The sequence below is a fragment of the Haliotis asinina genome, chromosome 1 (assembly GCF_037392515.1).
Source record: "Haliotis asinina isolate JCU_RB_2024 chromosome 1, JCU_Hal_asi_v2, whole genome shotgun sequence".
Classification (NCBI taxonomy): domain Eukaryota; kingdom Metazoa; phylum Mollusca; class Gastropoda; order Lepetellida; family Haliotidae; genus Haliotis; species Haliotis asinina.
The window spans coordinates 80,807,550-80,825,950 of record NC_090280.1 but is presented as its reverse complement, the minus strand read 5'-3'; the positions used below and the strand labels follow the sequence as shown (position 1 = coordinate 80,825,950).

General features: G+C 38.7%; 1 protein-coding gene across 1 annotated transcript; it reads left to right on the top strand.

Moving 5' to 3' along the window:
* Positions 1–31: 31 nt before the first annotated feature.
* LOC137283227 (transcriptional adapter 2-alpha-like) lies at positions 32–18,022 on the top strand. Its single transcript, XM_067814662.1, has 13 exons — positions 32–135; positions 3,856–4,032; positions 4,736–4,827; positions 5,478–5,575; positions 7,672–7,722; positions 8,128–8,292; positions 10,242–10,305; positions 10,903–10,946; positions 11,561–11,671; positions 14,113–14,273; positions 16,257–16,344; positions 17,124–17,197; positions 17,830–18,022. The coding sequence occupies exons 2-13, from the start codon at positions 3,868–3,870 to the stop codon at positions 18,019–18,021; spliced, it is 1,305 nt and encodes a 434-aa protein (XP_067670763.1). The 5' UTR covers positions 32–135; positions 3,856–3,867; the 3' UTR covers position 18,022.
* The last annotated feature ends 379 nt before the right edge of the window (positions 18,023–18,401 follow it).

The window sequence follows — 18,401 nt, the reverse complement described above, 5'->3', positions numbered from 1 at the left end:
ATTTATCGATTCCAATTATTAGAACTCTTTTGTAGGTGAGATAACAATATTCAACCGGAAGTTAGGGATCCGTCTTAAGCGATTTCTGTCATATCGTTGAATTTTCAGGAACATTTTAGATTTAGCAGATGAAAGGTACCTTATTTTAACATTTATTATGACATGAATGTCATTTATACACATTCATTAACTTCAATACATGACAACGACATGACAAATGTCTTTCCCATTATGTTTTGGTATAAGCGTCACATGTCATCGGTTTTCGCGCACCGACGTTTCTGATTTCAGTTATCGAACAGGCCCTCCAAGTAAGAAGTTATACAAATGACTTATAATCCAACACATTTAATACTATATGACCGCTATCAAGTATGTCTATACTGACGGGTTGTAGTCAAAAGGAACAAATGAATGTCAACAAGGCCATAGATCAAATTCAAATAAGAACATACAGACTAAGGGTTATAGCTAAAACGGCACCACAGCAGAACGGCACCAAATTGGCGAAAATGGCGACTAATTAATGGGCTAAAGCGTCACCATATATCAATATTATATTGACTTTATTATTATGTTGACTTTATTGTTTAGTTGTTTGTAATGTTTAGATGTTTATTTCAAGTTGAGATAGAGTTTTGTTAACTCAATGGAAGGAATTGCCGCACATCTCGTCAGTTGGGACAAGGAGAGATCACCATAGCTCGCACCATAAGACACAGCATGTTGATTTCTTCGGACAGTCTTATCGCATACAACACAGTGGTGAGACATTGTGATGAATGATGTGTATCAGGTACATGTCTGTGTTTTAAATACAGTTTGAAGGATGCAATGTTTTTACTTTTCAATCATTGTCGACAGAGTAGACGCATTTATTATCTAAACATACTGCAAGCAGCTTGGGTATGAGAAGCACTTTCCAATCACTGTGGGCAGAGTAGACACGTTTGTTATCTAAACATAATGCAAGCAGCTTGGGTATGAGAAGCTCTTTCCAATCATTGTCGGCTGAGTAGACGCATTTGTTATCTAAACATAATGCAAGCAACTTGGGAAACACTTTCCAATGCTTGCAGTATTGGTGAGTGTTCTGCTGAGCATTGAATGTTGATTGGCATACTTACCTGATATATTTTTATTTATATTTAGGTAATATATATGTTTTAATTTCACAAAGTCTATTTATGAAACACTAAAGTGATCATATCAATGTTCATCCAAAGTTCACAATCCAATAAAGTCTACTTACCTAATATATATGTTTTTATTTCACAAAGTCTATTTATGAAACACTAAATGTTTATCCAAAGTTCACAATACAATAAAGTCATAATATCAATGTTCATCCTTTTTTAAATTGTATATGGCGACGTTTTCGCCGTAACATTTGTAGCTGTTTTCGCCATAACATTTGTAGCCGTTTTCGCAAAGGGAAGGTTCCGTTCTGTCCAAATGGTGACGTTTTCACCAGGTGCCGTTTTGCTGTGGTGACGTTTTAGCCTGCACCCCAGACTAATATCTTTTTATATCTTGTATCAATTTATAGACATAATACACAGTGTGTTCATCGTGCATTTAGGTGTTTATGTGGGATCAAATATTCATAAGAATTTCAAATGTTCGTAATTTACATATCTTTGAAGCTCACTACACACATTGGGTTGAAACAGTATGCCCTTACCACGGTAGGGTAGATATTGCGGTACAAGGCCTTCAGTTCAGTTTGGTAAATGAGATCTGATCATATGGCATAAATTTGACTAGAGCCAAACATTACATTGGAAAATAATATGGGGAAAAATAAGCGTCTCCTTTGTCATTTTATTACTAGATAGAAATGATGGTATGAAAATTGATTTACTTTTACGTAACGTTATACCGAACCAAAGGCAAAATACTGCAGTTCTACAAATACAGCAGTATACTATTTCACCCCTAATTGACATCAATACACAAGTTCACTACAGACATTGTCAATCATTCCACGTGTGTGGTGGGGCCATAAATCCATGAACACTTGTGCAATAGTTCATGGTTACCAATTTGAATTGGTTGAACTGTTCATCTTATATAGCATTACGAGTCATGAGACAATTCACAACTAATTAAAATTAATCTTGTTTTGTTTACTGACAAGTGTAATTGTCACAAGTGATAAGATGTTTCAAATAAACAATCATGAGAGACTCATGCAACAACATGTAATCAATTTCTTTCTAATCTTACTATTTTCAAAACATTTGGCCCTTTTGACTTAAATCTGAAGCCCTTTTGACATACCCTTGGCCTTTTTGATTTTTAACTTGCCTCTTTGACGTTACTTTAGCCCTTTTGACTTCCAATTTTGGCCCTTTCGTCCTTTGTCTCTTTTGACCTGTTCCCTACTGACCACCACCTGGGGTTGCTGCCCATTGGCAGGAGCAATGTGTTTCCATGGAACTTGATAAACATTTATGTTTTTTCCACATGTCACATTTTATCAAATGGATGAACATGTTGGACAATCCAAACAAAATACCGTTCCTTATAACTAGCACCAAAGGACTTGGGCTAAGGGGCTGTATTATGTACCAAGGACTACATCATGTTATGTTTTGCTGACACACCTCCCATTTATTGATAATAAGTAATGGTCAAATGTATAATTAGTATGTTTGAAAGAATATAACTATGTCATGTTTGCAAATGTTAATAATTAAGACTCTTTAGGAGTTTCATTTTTTAAACAGCTTCCAATTAACCTTGCTCCTATTTATAGACATTGACCACTCCCTTAGGATCAAAAAGTGGTACCTGTAAGTCATGGACATTGACCACTCCCTTAGGATCAAAAAGTGGTACCTGTAAGTCATGGACATTGACCACTCCCTTAGGATCAAAAAGTGGTACCTGTAAGTCATGGACATTGACCACTCCCTTAGGATCAAAAAGTGGTACCTGTAAGTCATGGACATTGACCACTCCCTTAGGATCAAAAAGTGGTACCTGTAAGTCATGGACATTGACCACTTCCTTAGGATCAAAAAGTGGTACCTGTAAGTCATGGACATTGACCACTCCCTTAGGATCAAAAAGTGGTACCTGTAAGTCATGGTTCGACTTTGCCAGTGTCATGTGTTACCGTTTAGAAAGTATTGAGATAGAGATAAACGGCTTGTGAGTTTCCTTTAAACAAGCAAAATAAAACACAAGCAAGTCTATTATATTCAATTAAACAAGCAAGATTGCAGTGAATTGTAGTACAGATTTGTAATACATTACTATTGAGTTACTTTACTAAAATATTTGGTCACAAATCTAAAATATTAACTCCCCAAAATATTGTTATTCCCAGTTAAAACAGATGTATGGATTGAAGATTGTTGACAGTTGTGAAAGTTTAATGTAGAAGAGGCCTCTTGAAATGTAGTGTTGGAACATTGATGTTAGCAGACAAATGAGAGTAAATTCGAAGTAGAAGTTACAGACATTTCAACAACAGTGCCTTATGTACCTATTACACAATTTGAGAGAATTCTAGCACAAGCCAAGCCACACGACTAACATTTAGAAAGTACTAGAGTCATCTCAAAGATTACAGCATCCTATCAAACTAACTGCAAGCAAAGCAAAGGCTGATAACTCCCCATTCCACTCTTAGAAAGTGAAAATACACTGTTCAAGGTGTGAGTTTAGATCCAAACTAAGAGCTTTAAAGTTTTATGACCCCATAGTAACTAAATTAACAAAAATACATCCTCATAACACATGTTCCTGCTTACTGATTCTCAGTTTTCAGCAACTTTATTTGTAAAATATTTTGTAAATTTATCATAGGGACTCGCATCTTGATGTTTGTGTTTATGTTGGTAGATCACTGCAGTGATGGAGGAGGAAGACACTGCCAGCTGCCCCACGTGCACCACATCATTGACAGAACCCTTCATCCTCTGCACACAGTGTCAACCCAACGTACAACTATGTCTACACTGCTTCGCCCGAGGTGTAGAGTTTGGGAGTCACGAAAGCAATCACTCATATGCCATTTGTGTAAGGAGATGCCTTGTCTTTTGTTGTTGCCATCTTACCCTGCTTATTCCGGCCAATGCAAGAGAGGAATTGTCTTTTACAATGAAGTGATTCAAATTTCACCTCTAGAATATAGTATTTGCTGGTGCCTAAATGGGCGGTGGGGTAGGCAAGTGTTGAACTATAGGGAAAAAAGTCCTCAGAAGAAGAGTTCCTGCTGATAAAGTACCAGATGAAAGTCCTCGGAAAAAAAGTCCTGTTATTGAGAAAACAGATTAAGTGGATGTTGACATCAAAGTTATTGTAGAAAAAACATAAAGTGATTGTGTATAAAAGACATGGGTTAAGTACTGAGTTTACCTGCTTGAATCAAAGAATAAGTACTGTCCACAGCAAGATTATTTAAACAAACTGGCTTGTGGAGTACTGTTTGAGATCTTTTTGTCCAGCAAAAATGTGATTTTAGCTGCTTGAATCAGGGAGGACTTTTCTTCCTAGTAAAAGTTAGTGCTTTTTTGCTGGTACCTTTTTTCCACTCACTCACTCACTCACTCACTCACTCACTCACTCACTCACTCACTCACTCACTCACTCACTCACTCACTCACTCACTCACTCACTCACTCACTCACTCACTCACTCCATAGGAATGGTTGTGAGTTTTTCAAATGTTTTTTTGCCAGATTGTACAATGAATTCACTCATTGTAACATTGATGTTTCAGAAGAAGGACTTCCCCTTATTTGAGAGTCAGTGGTCTGCTCAAGATGAGGAGAGACTGTTGAGTCTCATCCAGGAGAACGGATATGGGAACTGGTAGGGTTTTCACAAACTCAGCATGCCTGCAGACACAGCACCCTTTATTATCATGATTGTCCACTGTATCTCAACATACTTTTATATTTTTATTTTAAATACCATGAACATTTTCAACATGTTTAGCACCATTGTTGTGTTTCAAGATATATGTCCCGAAATCTAAGTCTGTTAGAGTCAGCAACCATGCAAAGAGACCTTTTTTAGACAATAGTTATGTAGAGATCCGCCTTCAAACAGTAATTTTAAGCTTGTGTCTTTTGAGGTAGTCTTAAAATGAATACTTGGTTCCAGCTGGTTCAAGGTGTATGTTAAATGATCAAAACTACAAGCAACAAGGCAAAACTTTAAGATATAAAAATAGTAAAGATTTACTTTAATGTTGTCATTGTGAAGGCAACTGCTTTGATTTTTTAAGTGAAGTAAAACAGGTGGGATTTCATTCAAGAACCTGTTCCACTGTTGTTTATGTTAAAGTATGGAAGCACACAAAGCACTTGGTCAAATGGATCTCCAGTGTTTGTAAATGTAGTAGTGTCTTTGATGAAGTAATCTTATATGCTGTGTTGTGTCCTATCATGAACAGAAGAACAGTCTCTCTCTTCCTTGAAATTGAAATGTGGTCACTTGCTCCCTAATTCACCCTTTAGGCGGGAAGTTTCACAGCAGATGAAAAACAAGAGTAGCTCAGAGTGTGAGAGGCATTACAACCAGTGGTACATTGACAGTCCCCACCAAGCACTGCCCAGTAAGTTACTGACTCCAATATTGCCGCTGGTTTACAATCAACATAGTGAAACATTGCGTTCAGAAATGATGAGTGAGTGAGTTTAGTTTTACACCACACTCAGCAAAATTCCAGCTATTTGGTGGTGGTCTGTAAATAATCGAGTCTGGACCAGACAATTCAGTGATCAACAACATGAACATCGATCTGCTCAATTGGGAACCGATGACACGTGTCAACCAAGTCAGCGAGCCTGACCACCCGATCCCATTAGTCGCCTCTTACGACAAGCATAGTCGCCTTTTGTGGCAAGCATGGGTTTCTGGAAGGCCTATTCTACCCCGGGACCTTCATGGGTCCAGAAATTATGAAAGTTTGAGGTTAATTGTTTGTTTGTCTGAAACCAAGCTTCAAGAGTAAGTGAGTGAGTTTAGCTTTATGCCGCACTCAGCAATATTCCAGCTATATGGCGGTGGTCTGTAAATAATCAAGTCTGGACCAGACAATCCAGTGATCAACATCATGAGCTTCAATCTGCACAGTGGGGAACCAGTGAGACAGGTCAACTAAGTCAGCGAGCCTGATCACCCGATCTCGTTAGTTGCCTCTTGCGACAAGCATAGCAAATTAGCAGTTGCATTAAACCTTGGGGAAACACAGTGAAAGCCCATCCCAATTGCATAGATCAATGATGCTGATCACTGGATTGGCTGGTCCATATTTACTAGCAATATAGCTGGAATGTTGCTGACTTGGGTGCAGCTAAACAACAAACAGTGAATACTTGTATTTAAGGCTGACCTTTGTTTTCATAACCACCCGGACCCGTTAGTTGCCTCTTACGACAAGCATAGTCGCCTTTTATGGCAAGCATGGGATGCTGAAGGCCTATTCTGCCACGGGACCTTCACGGGTCCCAAGCTTCAAGACACTTCTACTCGTTACGATACCTGTGAAGATGTGGGTTAAAATTGATCTTGAGTAACTCATGCTTGTTGCAAGAGGCAACTAACAGGATTAGGTGGTTAAGTTTGCTGACTTAGTTGACATGTAATAGTATCCCAGCGGTGTAGATCAATGTTCATGCTGTTGATCATTGGTTTTAACCAATCTCCTAAGTTTTTTAAAAATTTATTCCCTTTGAGAACATTGTTCACTTCAGTTGGAAACTTTGCTTAGTTATTCTCAACATAACCAGGATTTGTTCAAGAGGTTCAAAGAAATTTGGAATCTGACCACCTCAACACACAAACTGGAAAATATGTTTACAGTCATCCTCTTTGATCCTGTGGGGTATATGCTGTGATAAATCTCCACTCTACCCAGGATGCATCTAATGCTCTGCCCAATGATTTTATTACTACTCTGCATTCTCACAGCAGTCAATCAGCATGTTTAGCACCATTGTTGCAACAGAGCTTGCCAGTGTCAAAAAAGATAAAGATTGCAGCTGCAAAGGTTTGCTCACTGTGTGACCCAGATTTGGGGGGAAGTCATGGAAAAATTGACAGGTCTGAAAATTTTAAAAAATATATGCAAGAACTCCTTCTACCTCTTTCAGATTATCTCTTGTGTTGCCAACTTTAATCGGTTAGATAATTTGAGAAGTGAAAGTGAGTTGTGATTGATATGTTCAACTTCCCAGCATAGACACCTGATTGGATAAAATGTCAGCCAAGGGAGGTAATAAAATTATCAGGCCAAGCCATAGATGCATCCATGGTATAGTAGAGATTTATCGTAACCTATACCCTGGTGATTATCAAGGAAGATTTACCCCAACCTACAGCTTTAACAAACTAAATGAGGGTATTTATTTTAGTTTTTTATAGCTGTAGTTCATTATAGATATATGTCAACACTATATTCTAAGTGACAGCCCACAAAACAATTCATTGTACCTTGTTCATTTTAAACCTAGTTTACAGAATGGTCTTTACTGTTTTTGTGCAAAGTGTAGTAACTTTGATAATTATGGGACTCATAAACTTTATTCCAGTGTTTGCAAATGTTTTAAATACTGACTTTGCCCATACTCTCTAACATTCCCATTATGCATATCTGATGAGATTTCTACATCACATCTATATATACTTTGCTATTTTTGGTGTTTTCAGAATTTCCAGAATCCAAGATCACATATTTTCCATCTCCTATTGTGTTTAAGCGTAAGTACTGATTATATTGAAGTATGTGTACAACTGTTGGTAGCGTAACTGTGATTTGTGTATACAGTGTAGTTATCACATACCTCACATGTGTGTTAAGATTTGACGTAGTCGTCACACCACTCTGAAAGCTTGAAGCAGTGTAGTCATCAAGTATGTGCAAATAAGTTTGGTATGTGTTCATGCAGCCCCAATGTAGTTATCAGGGCCCCGTTCCTCAAAGTAATCGTGGCGCTACGACAGTAGTAAGTGTATGTTAAAGTATGGGAGTTAGATCCCCTTAGCGCTACAATCCCTTGAGCAACGGGGCCCTTATATCACTGAAAGCTATGTCTGGATGCAGTGTAATTGTCAGGTATTATGTCAGATTGTCAATGTGTATGTAAGCATGAAACGTGCCATCAGTTTCAGAGGACCCACCGAGACCAGGTGAAGGCACTGCTCTATCAATAGATATGGCTGGATATATGGCGGCTCGCGGAGACTTCAGCATTGAACATGACAACTTCGCTGAACTGGAACTTCAGCACATTGAGTTTGAGAATGATGGAGAAAATCAGCTTGAAGAAGGTGAATGTGAACAGGAATGCATCTCTTTGATGCTCGTTGTCCATTTGAGAACAATTAACTACATAATACACATTTCAGGGCATTTTCATATTACGTAAATGCACTGATATGTTTTATTATGGAATCAGTTACAGCAACACAATTTGCAGTGTACTTGCCCAATTGGCATTGCAGTGTTTCCACTGGGTTTTTAACAGCCGGTTACTATGTCTCACGACTTCCTAATTTACTGATCTTGCAAAATATTATGGTTTCGTTGTCCTTGTATCAGAGCCATTTAAATTCAGACATCCAATCTGAATAAAATTTCCACAATTTACTTGGTTTTAGTTTTGAAGACCGATTGCAGTTGGAACTTAAGTCATTTTCTTGCCCCTTACTGTTGTTTGTTTTGTCATCCTCAGTAGCGGAACTTTTCGATTACTTTAACAAAATTGGAGAGGGTCATCTGCTCTCCATTTGCCATTTTGACAAACACATGGGGAAGAAACAATTGGATAACATCATTATTTTTTGTAATTTCTCCTGACAACAGTGATTTTAGTTACATTTCGAGGTACAAAATACATCAATCATTTTGGAACAACTGCCAAACTGCCAAATGACTTTGCACATAGCATAGTGAATTTAGAAGGGAACCTCATCTCACACAAAAATAGTAAATGTCTGATCCCATTAGTAGAGGGCTACTTCAGCAAGTTTATTTTGAATTCAGAGAAATTATAAACTAGATGAAATATAGCTTTAGTAGTCTTACAGACTTGGTGATCGACACCCTCCAAATTTATTGGTCCAGCCTGATTCCAATATATACATTAAAATGGAAACACTGCATTACAAAGTTTTTTTGCCATATTATGCCATAGCTCTAGGTAAGTAATTCAACAACAAAGTAGTTTGGTTATATAGAAATGAGTTTGGTCCATCCATCCGTCTGACCATGTGTCCGCAATACTTTGTCCGAAGCAGATCTCTAAACTATTTGTGATAACTTAACCAAATTTGTTTCACATGTCAAGCATGATCCCTAGATGTGCCTGTTGTTGGTTAGACCCAGATATGTATTTTATTTTTGATGGTTTCCATGGAAACATGACTTAGGCTGAGGAATAGTAGACAATATAGATGTTGTCTGGAGCAGATCTCCTGAAATGTACATGCTAGCTGCATCAAACTTGTTACACATATCAAGCATGATCCCTAGATGTCCCTTTTTGGGGTTAGACCAAGATATTAATTTTACTTTTGGCAGTTTCCATGGAAACATGACTTAGGTTGTGACTTTGAGGATGTTATCTTGTTCAGGGCAGATCGCCCAAACCAATCAAAGTTGGTACACATGTTCTTCATGTCCACCATGATCCCAAAGTGTGCCTTTTGGATGTTACACCAGTGTGTGAAATTTACTTTTAGTGGTTTCCATGACAACTCGTTTTACTTAGACTGAAATTGATGGTTGTGCTCTTTTCTGGAGTGGTGCCTTTTGGTGGGTTTAGATATCTGAATAAAATATTGTTTGTGTTTCCATGGCAACAAGTTCAACCTCGACTGAATTTGGTGGTAGTGTTCTTTTCTGGAGCAGAACTGTAACACCTTACAATACTCTCCTTCCACTCTGCCATATGCACACCAAAACATTAACATACAGTAATAATCATAAATAGGAGACATATTCATGAAGAGTATTTTCCTGTTGATGGGGATATTAATGACTTTGTTTTGTTGTGGTGATTGATTTCCCTGGACCTCACCCATGGGTTTCAACAGGTAGTACACATCACAGGTGGCAGCTCTGACTCACATCCCACTGGGTTGTGTTTGAAGTGCCGAACAAGTATATAAATGTTTTCATTCCTTTGGGTCAGGTCAGGGCTGTCGTGGCAATGTTTTAATACAGATGTGTTTGTGTTTCACTCACTCACTCACGAACATGAGTTCTTTATTTGCAGATTTGAAAACAGCAGTGATTGAAATATACAACAGCTGTCTTAAAGAAAGGCAAAGGAGAAAAAAGTAAGGTATTATCACTGTTCGGGTGATTGTGCAATGAATTTTAATATTGTTTTAAAAAATAGCTCTTTTTAGTTCTATTGTACATACGTTCCCTGATATCTTGACATTACAACGGCAACTAAATCTTTGTTAGTCAACGGTATTGATATGAGCATGATTTATACTTGTTTGCCAATCCCATCATGATCAAATGAATAAATATGTTAAAACCATTAACCTTGACTGAATGACTTGCACATTTTCCCCAGGAAGAGGTTTGATCTCAGTGCACAGTGGTCCCCTAAACATGCTTTTCTAGAAGTTTTGATAATTGACAACTGCATAAGTAAAAGATACAGTCAAGTCTCATTAATCCGACCCATTTATCCAACAGTTGGCTTTATCTGATGCTTTTGTTGGTAAAAAATTGAATAAACATAATTTTGTCTCAATAATTTTGTCTGAAATCATTGTTAATCCGCCAATTTGCTGTGCAATGAGTGATGTCGGATTAACAAGACTTGACTGTACAATACTTGTCCATCCAGGATTCAAAGCCACAAAGTTCAGGCACCAAATGTATGTATGTTTACTTAGCATGGCTGTCTTCTGTTGCAGAATAATACGTGACTATGGGTTGATCAACTACAGAAAACTGATGGGTCAGTAATATTATGGTGTTTGCAATTGGCCACAGTAAACAGTATGGGTCAGTCACTGGAGTGTCTGTAGTGGCCTATAGTAAACAGTATGGGTCACTAACTGGAGTGTCTGTAATGGCCTATGGTAAACAGTATGGGTTGGTAATTGGAGCGTCTGTAATGGCCTATGGTAAACAGTATGGGTTGGTAATTGGAGCGTCTGTAATGGCCTATAGTAAACAGTATGGGTTGGTATTTGGAGTGTCTGTAATGGCCTATAGTAAAGGGAATGGGTTGGTAATTGGAGTGTCTGTAATGGCCTATAGTAAAGGGTATGGGTTGGTAATTGGAGTGTCTGTAATGGCCTATAGTAAACAGTATGGGTTGGTAATTGGAGTGTCTGTAATGGCCTATAGTAAATAGTATGGGTTGGTAATTGGAGTGTCTGTAATGGCCTGTAGTGAACACTATGGGTCAGTACTGGACAGTATCTGTTATAATGTTAATCATTTCACTGTCCTTCTCAGATTCATTCATTTACATCCAGCTGTCATAATACCAAAAAATAATTCATGTGATGTTAAGGAACAAACAGTTGTTCAGTGAATGATGAAATTATGTATGTTAATTTCCAGAGTTAAGTCACAGCTATGAGCGTTCAATCCGACATATTGTGGAGGGTTTGCGAGTATTTATGCGTCTACAGTCACCAATGCAGTCAGACATGTACCTGGAATCACTAAATCGTATGTAGAAATCCTTTGATATTTATTTTGTGTTTGATGGTCATTATGGTCCTCCCGAAGCTTTATAAAGGACAGATCATTTCATATTCTAATGTGGTACACCGTTTGTATTACAGCTAGATATTGTTTTCAATTGAAACTATGACCAGTGTTTTTTTTCTATCCCCCCGTCTGTCGTCTGTCCGTTCGTCCGTAATCATTTTGTTTCCGGAGCATAACTCAGAAACCGTTCAATATTTAGACCAAACTTGATACATATAATGAGATCAACCCATAGTTGTGCCTTTTGCTATTTACAGTGTTTTGGCACTTTCATTTTTTTTGTTTTTCCATGGAACATTTTGGTGTTAGTCTTATTGTGAGGTGGGCTTTGTTTCCGGAGCAGAACTCAAAAACCATTCAACATTTTTCTGCAAAACTTGTTACATACATCAGTCAGAACCTAAAGTGGTGCCTTTTGGTACTTACAGGTTTTTGTGATATGTTATTTTTGCCGTTTCCATGGAAACATTTTGGACTTGGTCTCAAATTGGAGAGATGGGCCTCATTTCCGGAGCAGAACTCAAAAACTGTTCAATATTTTTCTGCAAAACTTGGTAGATATATCAGTTGGAACCTAAAGTGGTGCCTTTTGCTAGTTACAGGTTTCTGTGATTTCCTGGTTTCTCGGTTTCCATGGAAACGATTCAGACTTTGTCTCTAAAGTGAGATGTTTCGTTTCCAGAGCACAACTCAAAAACTTCTTAATATCTGTCAGTGTAACTTGGTAGATATGTGTGCCAGACCCTAAAGTGGTGCCTTTTGGTATTTACAGGTTTTTGTGATGTATTATTTTCTCAGTTCCATCAGCACGTTGCAGACTTTGTTTCAGGAGCACAACTCGAAAACCATTTCATATTTTTCAAAAGATCTTGGCAGATATATGAGACAGATCTTGAAATGGTGACTTTTTCTGATTACATATATGTGGCATTTATGCTTTTCATGAATTCCATGGAAACAATTCAGACATGGTCTAAAAACACAATAAGTAACTGTCAGATGATTTGTCCTTTCAAATATGTGGGGGCCGGGGGGATATGTCATCTTCTGATGGCTCTTGTTTTAATATTCTGGGGACAGTGTATTTTTTGTAGCATACAGTTTCTATAAGGAGAATACTTGGGGTTTTTTTCCCGAACATTTCCTGGGACTAGATGGGGCTCTTTCACATACTTATGACGCCCCAACCCATAATTTCATCTTCTTGGATAGCCGAATCCAAAAGTCAGAATGCTAAAGCAATTGAAATTCTGATTATGTGTCCTTTTTCTCCTGACCTAAGTTAAATATGAGTCTTTTGTCGTAACCTCCATTAGAGGTCATCTTAATTTATGACCATCACTTTCAGTAGTTTCTTTACTTTTTAAGGTTGATTTGATAATTTGAGGCAGGGGACTTTTGTCACCTTAGTGGCAATGCTTGTTGTATCTGATCCAACCACACCAATAATACATGACTGTTCCCATATCATGCCAACAGTTACCCTCTAGTGCTGTGACGTTAAAGGGAAGTAACTCTAACATGACAACAGAACCCTTGTGCAGGTGCCAGGACTTGACTTATAGACCAAATAAGCTAGTGTCCCTCTTACAAATACAAAAATTCAGGACTTATCTTCCTTGCTTTATAACTATTAAGGTTGGAATAGGTTCACAAACCCTTTAACTGAGGATTTAGTTTACATTTTGCCATAATTCAGGACATAGTTTAGTACCCTATATGATACATTATTTTTTCGTTTGCTGATTGTGTTGAGTTTACTGCTGTTGTCACATACCCAGAGGTAATGATATAGCTAGAATATTGCCTATTGTGTTATAGTGCATCAAGCTTGTTTCACAATTTGTGGTGCTTGTAAAATATCAGCTTTGGAGCGTCGGATTACGCTTTCTCAATGAAGTACAAAATCAAGTACTTTTGATGGGGGGGGGGGGGGGCGAGTCCCATCCAGGATTCAAACCCACACCCCCAGAGTCAGGCACCTATTCACCAGCACACAAAGTCCACCGCCTAGTCCGCTCAGCCACCAGACTTTTTTGCAGGAGGTAGTGATATATCTGCTTCTGTATATCAGACTTCTTTACATTTGCAGGAGGTTGTGATACGTCTGCTTCAGTATGCCAAAATTGTTTACATTTGCAGGAGGTAGTGATACGTCTGCTTCAGTATGCCAAAATTGTTTACATTTGCAGGAGGTAGTGATACGTGTGCTTCAGTATGCCAAAATTGTTTACATTTGCAGGAGGTAGTGATACGTCTGCTTCAGTATATCAGATCTGTTTACATTTCCAGGAGGTAGTGTTACATCTACCAGTATTGCCTTCAGTTATGAAATATTTCATGTGTGTTCATGTTTGCAGGTTGTTATGATAATCCCTGCTTCATCATGTTTATTCCAGATGAGCAGGAACTGAAGAATGACATCCGCAAGCTCCAGGAATACAGGGAGAATGGACTCACGCGATTCCGACACATGAAGATATACAGTATGCTGAAGTCCAGGCGCACCGTCACACAGAACAAACGCCACCTGCTGAAAGATATCCTCTCACATATTCAGGTCTGTCCTCTTCACCTGTGTCCTCTTCCCAGAATACTCTGAGAGATGGGTTTGACTGGGTTCAAGGCTACTGTTGTTGCTTCAGTAGAGGATATATCATGTTCATGAGACATGTCCACTGATGCCTCTACCAGTCCCTCCTGGATTCTGCGATTCCGTGGTTGCAGAAAAAATCGCGGAATTTACCTTGCCATGCAGAAAAACGTCTGGTCTGCAGAAAATGCATTTGCATGCAGAATCTGTGCAGAATTTGCCGCTCTTCTGCTCCGGAATTTGCTTATTTTAAAAACCGCACTCTGCATCAAAGTTACAACTGTGTGAGAGAAATAGAAATTCTCAAACACAGAGGTGTTGTTGCTTTGTCATCAAACTTACTCAAGATGTGGTACATACTGTTGACTTAAACTATGAAGGTCTAGATAATATTTTTGTAGTTTTTTCTAGATGTTATAGCCGCAGAATGTTTTGCAGAATATTGAAACAGGGGCAACAGAATTTGCTTAAATTTGCCACGGAATTCTTAAAAATTTGCTGTGGAACCCAGGAGGGACTGCTCTGCAAGGTCAGGTATCCATGCCACTGTTTGTCCCATCCTCGATAATCTCGATAATGCATTTATGACTCGGACCGATAATTTTATTACCTCCCTTTGCTGGCTTTTTTATCCAGTCAGGTATCTGAGAAGTTATGCATACCAATCACAAGGCTTATATCGTAACTCTGTGCTGCTTCTTTTATCTAACAGATTATACTTGGCCACACAATTGTGAAAGAGATAAACAGAGTTCTTGACCTGTCAATTTGATTTATGTTTTAATAAATTATTAGTGGTTTTATTAAATTGTTATTGAAGTCACACAGCGAGCAAACATTCACGGCTGCAGACGTCATATTTGTTGACACTGGCAACGTTAGTTGTAATGGCTTACCTGATTGTGAGAAGGTGGATCCAGCAAAGGGAGGTGATACAATTATCAGGCCAAGCTGTAGATGCATTCCGGGTACTAGTGGAGATTTATCAGAACATATAGTCCAGAGATTATGAGATGTCTTTATCCATGATAGTACAGATTTCTAGTTAGTTCATGCACATGCTGCTAGTACAGATCCAAACAAACTCTGCTTTTTAAGTGCTTACCCCTGTTGCAACAGGATTTAGATCTTACTTACTGAGAAGATAGCAACAGTCATCTCTACTACATACTTCCATAGTACAAGAGCAGTTATCTCCCTTGGTATCAATGACATTGAATTCTGCTGAAAGATACCATTACAAGCCCCATGATATGCCATGCCACAGTCAAATATGAAAAACACAGTAAACTGATTGTGATGTCAGGAGTCCTTTTTGTATCCTCTTAATATCAGTCACCAGGTGGCTTGAAAAATATGTTGTGATGTGGCCTAGGGTGAAACCACTGTTCCCCTTGCAGATATGTGGAGGATGGTATCCTAGTGGTTAAAGCATTAACTTGTCATGCTGAAGATCTGGCTGTGATTCCCAACATCCCACATGGGTACAATGCATGAAGCCTTTTTCTTTTGTCATCTGCTGTGATATTTGCTGGGATATTGCTAAGAGAGCCATAAAACCATGCTCACTCACTCATTCACTCACTCAATCACTCACTCACATGAAGATGCGGGGAAAGGTGACTGTGCTTCTCGTAGGAGGCATCTAACTGGATCGGGTGGTCGGGCTCGCTGACTTGGTACCCATTTGCGTAGATCAATGCTGATGTTGTTGATCACTGGATTGTCTGGTCCAGACTTGATTATTTACAGAGTGCCACCATATAACTGAGTGTGGCGTAAAACTAAACTCACTCACTCATTCAAACCTTCCAGACAATTGCTGTTAGAAACAGATATGTAAACTCACTCATTGACTTCAGTTGGGGCACTAGACAGAACAATACCTGTAGTTTATGATTAACATGATTTGTTTGTTTCTTCTGTATTAAATGTTTTTGTTTATCCTAGGATGAGTCTGCTTGTCAGTCCTGGCTGAATCGTCAAGTTGCTCTGGATAATGTGTCTAAAGGCATTCCCCTATCTCTCCCTGCTGCTCGTAAGTTTCATCAGATCTCTATTGGGGGAACACAATGCTGAATTGGTCATCAGCAACGCATGCTTGTTGTAAGAGGCGACTGACAGGATTGGATGGCCAGGATTGCTGCCTTGGTTCGCACGTGTCTATCCCATTGTATCCCAATTGTGTATATCAGTGCTCTTGATGTTGATCACTGGATTGTCTCATCCGGACTCGATACAAACTAATTATTACGTAACACTAAACTGACTCACTTTAGAGGCTACTGTACTGGCCAGTCCGCTTTGCTGAAGTGATTGATGTTTGTGTTCAGTATCCCAGTTGCTTAGATCAGTGCTCATGATGTCTGGACAGTGTAAGTAAACTTAGCCTCAGTACTTTTCGTTACACTCCATTACTGAGTCTAACGGAGCCATATGGGAGGTTGCATTAGGTAACATTTGTGATTGACCAATCAGAACACTGCTTACCAAATCACAAAAGTGGACATTTGTACATACCTTTTGAACTTTTTATCTCGAAAATGTTCGTCCCCAAACAATTCTGAATGCTGTTTAGCATATGCTCGCTTCCGCATGATGCACACATTATAACCATGACAACAGTGAGTAAGCAGGTTCTGAAAATAGTGTTTTTGGCGATATTCAAGGATGTCATCTTGCGGAAATATTAGCTAATGGTAACCATATCAACAGAAACCCCAAGGCATATATGCTGCCAGTCATTATTTTGTAGCAGTGTATTCTGTAGTCAGTGTTCGATTTTTAATTTTTGAAATTCTCTGCTTTTCATTCCAGCACGAAAATCAGCTCCTCCCCTTGATATATCTGGACTACCAGGCCAGGAGAAACTGTCACAGAAAGAAAGAGAGGTAAAGTTTGTGAAATCTGTCTATCTGTCTGTCAGTCTGTCAGTCTTACAACCCACTTAGTCAGACAGCCTTTAGGAGCTTTTACAGAAAAAAAGAGAGATAAAGCTATGGATGTCTGTCTGTCTGTCGGTCTGTCCTTCCCTCCCTCCCTCCCCGCTCCTTCCCCACTCCTTCCCCGCTCCCATCTACTAACACACTTTTCGAGGAGGATGTGTCACAGAAAGAGAAGTAAAATTAAGGATGGATGTCTGTCTGTCTGAAGACATCATGCATGTGACAAACTTTTCACAAGCAATTTCTGGACTGTCAACTGAATTCAGAAACACAACTAATTTACATTAATATCTGTACTTAAATTGCTACAATTTTGAACAAGACAACGCTTTTCTTTAAAAGCAAAAAAAAAGTTTGGTCAAATGTTGCAGGAAAAAACTATTTCAAACAAAATTGTAGGTTACATAAATAGAGTCATTTTACCTTCACATAGCAGAACATGGCATCTGAGAGCATCTAATTTAAAAAAATTTGTAGGCGTCCTGCCTCCGGACCTTCCAAATTCCTCAGCCACTTTGCGGCATCAAATGTATTTTGTGCTGCCCTCGTAGTTAAGGTCCTCACTTCTTGTGTTCCAGTTGTGTGCATCGGTTCGACTAGTGCCAGAAGCTTTTTGTGGATTCAAGAGGGTTCTAATGACGGAGTGTCAGAGAATCGGGTGTCTCAAGTTAGCCCAGGCCCGAACACTTATCAAGATTGATGTCAACAAGACTAGAAAACTGTATGACTACCTCATCCAAGAAGGATTCATAAATAAAGATCCTTTATAAAGCTTGTGTTGTGTCTCTAGTTTAGACTGTTACATATTGATTGTTGTGATTGTTAGGAGGGGAGGGGAGTTTCCAAGAGGGGAGCTGTGACAGCAGTAGAATGGGGAAGTCTGTACAGGAGCTTTCACTGTGAGGAGCTTGATGCAAGTGGGTTCTCTCATAACAGGTACATGGGCTGAGCATCTATTGAGCCAGACCCATTCCTCTCAAAGTTTTATCTCCCCTCTATCAGTGCATGTCAATCTCAATGTCACATCATATTTTTATTGTGAACATGAACGCACAAAACTTTCAGTTAAATAACACCAGAATCTGACAAAACTGTGTCAAATATGAAATGGAGAATAAGTACTGGATAAAAAGTGGTTTAGAGTATACTG

Excerpts from the sequence above, each read along its gene's own strand:
- LOC137283227 (XM_067814662.1), top strand. The coding sequence starts at position 3,868 with ATGGAGGAGGAAGACACTGCCAGCTGCCCCACGTGCACCACATCATTG. Across the intron at positions 4,033-4,735 it reads ATCACTCATATGCCATTTGT|AAGAAGGACTTCCCCTTATT; the intron begins GTAAGGAGATGC and ends TTGATGTTTCAG. Across the intron at positions 10,306-10,902 it reads GAAAGGCAAAGGAGAAAAAA|AATAATACGTGACTATGGGT; the intron begins GTAAGGTATTAT and ends CTTCTGTTGCAG.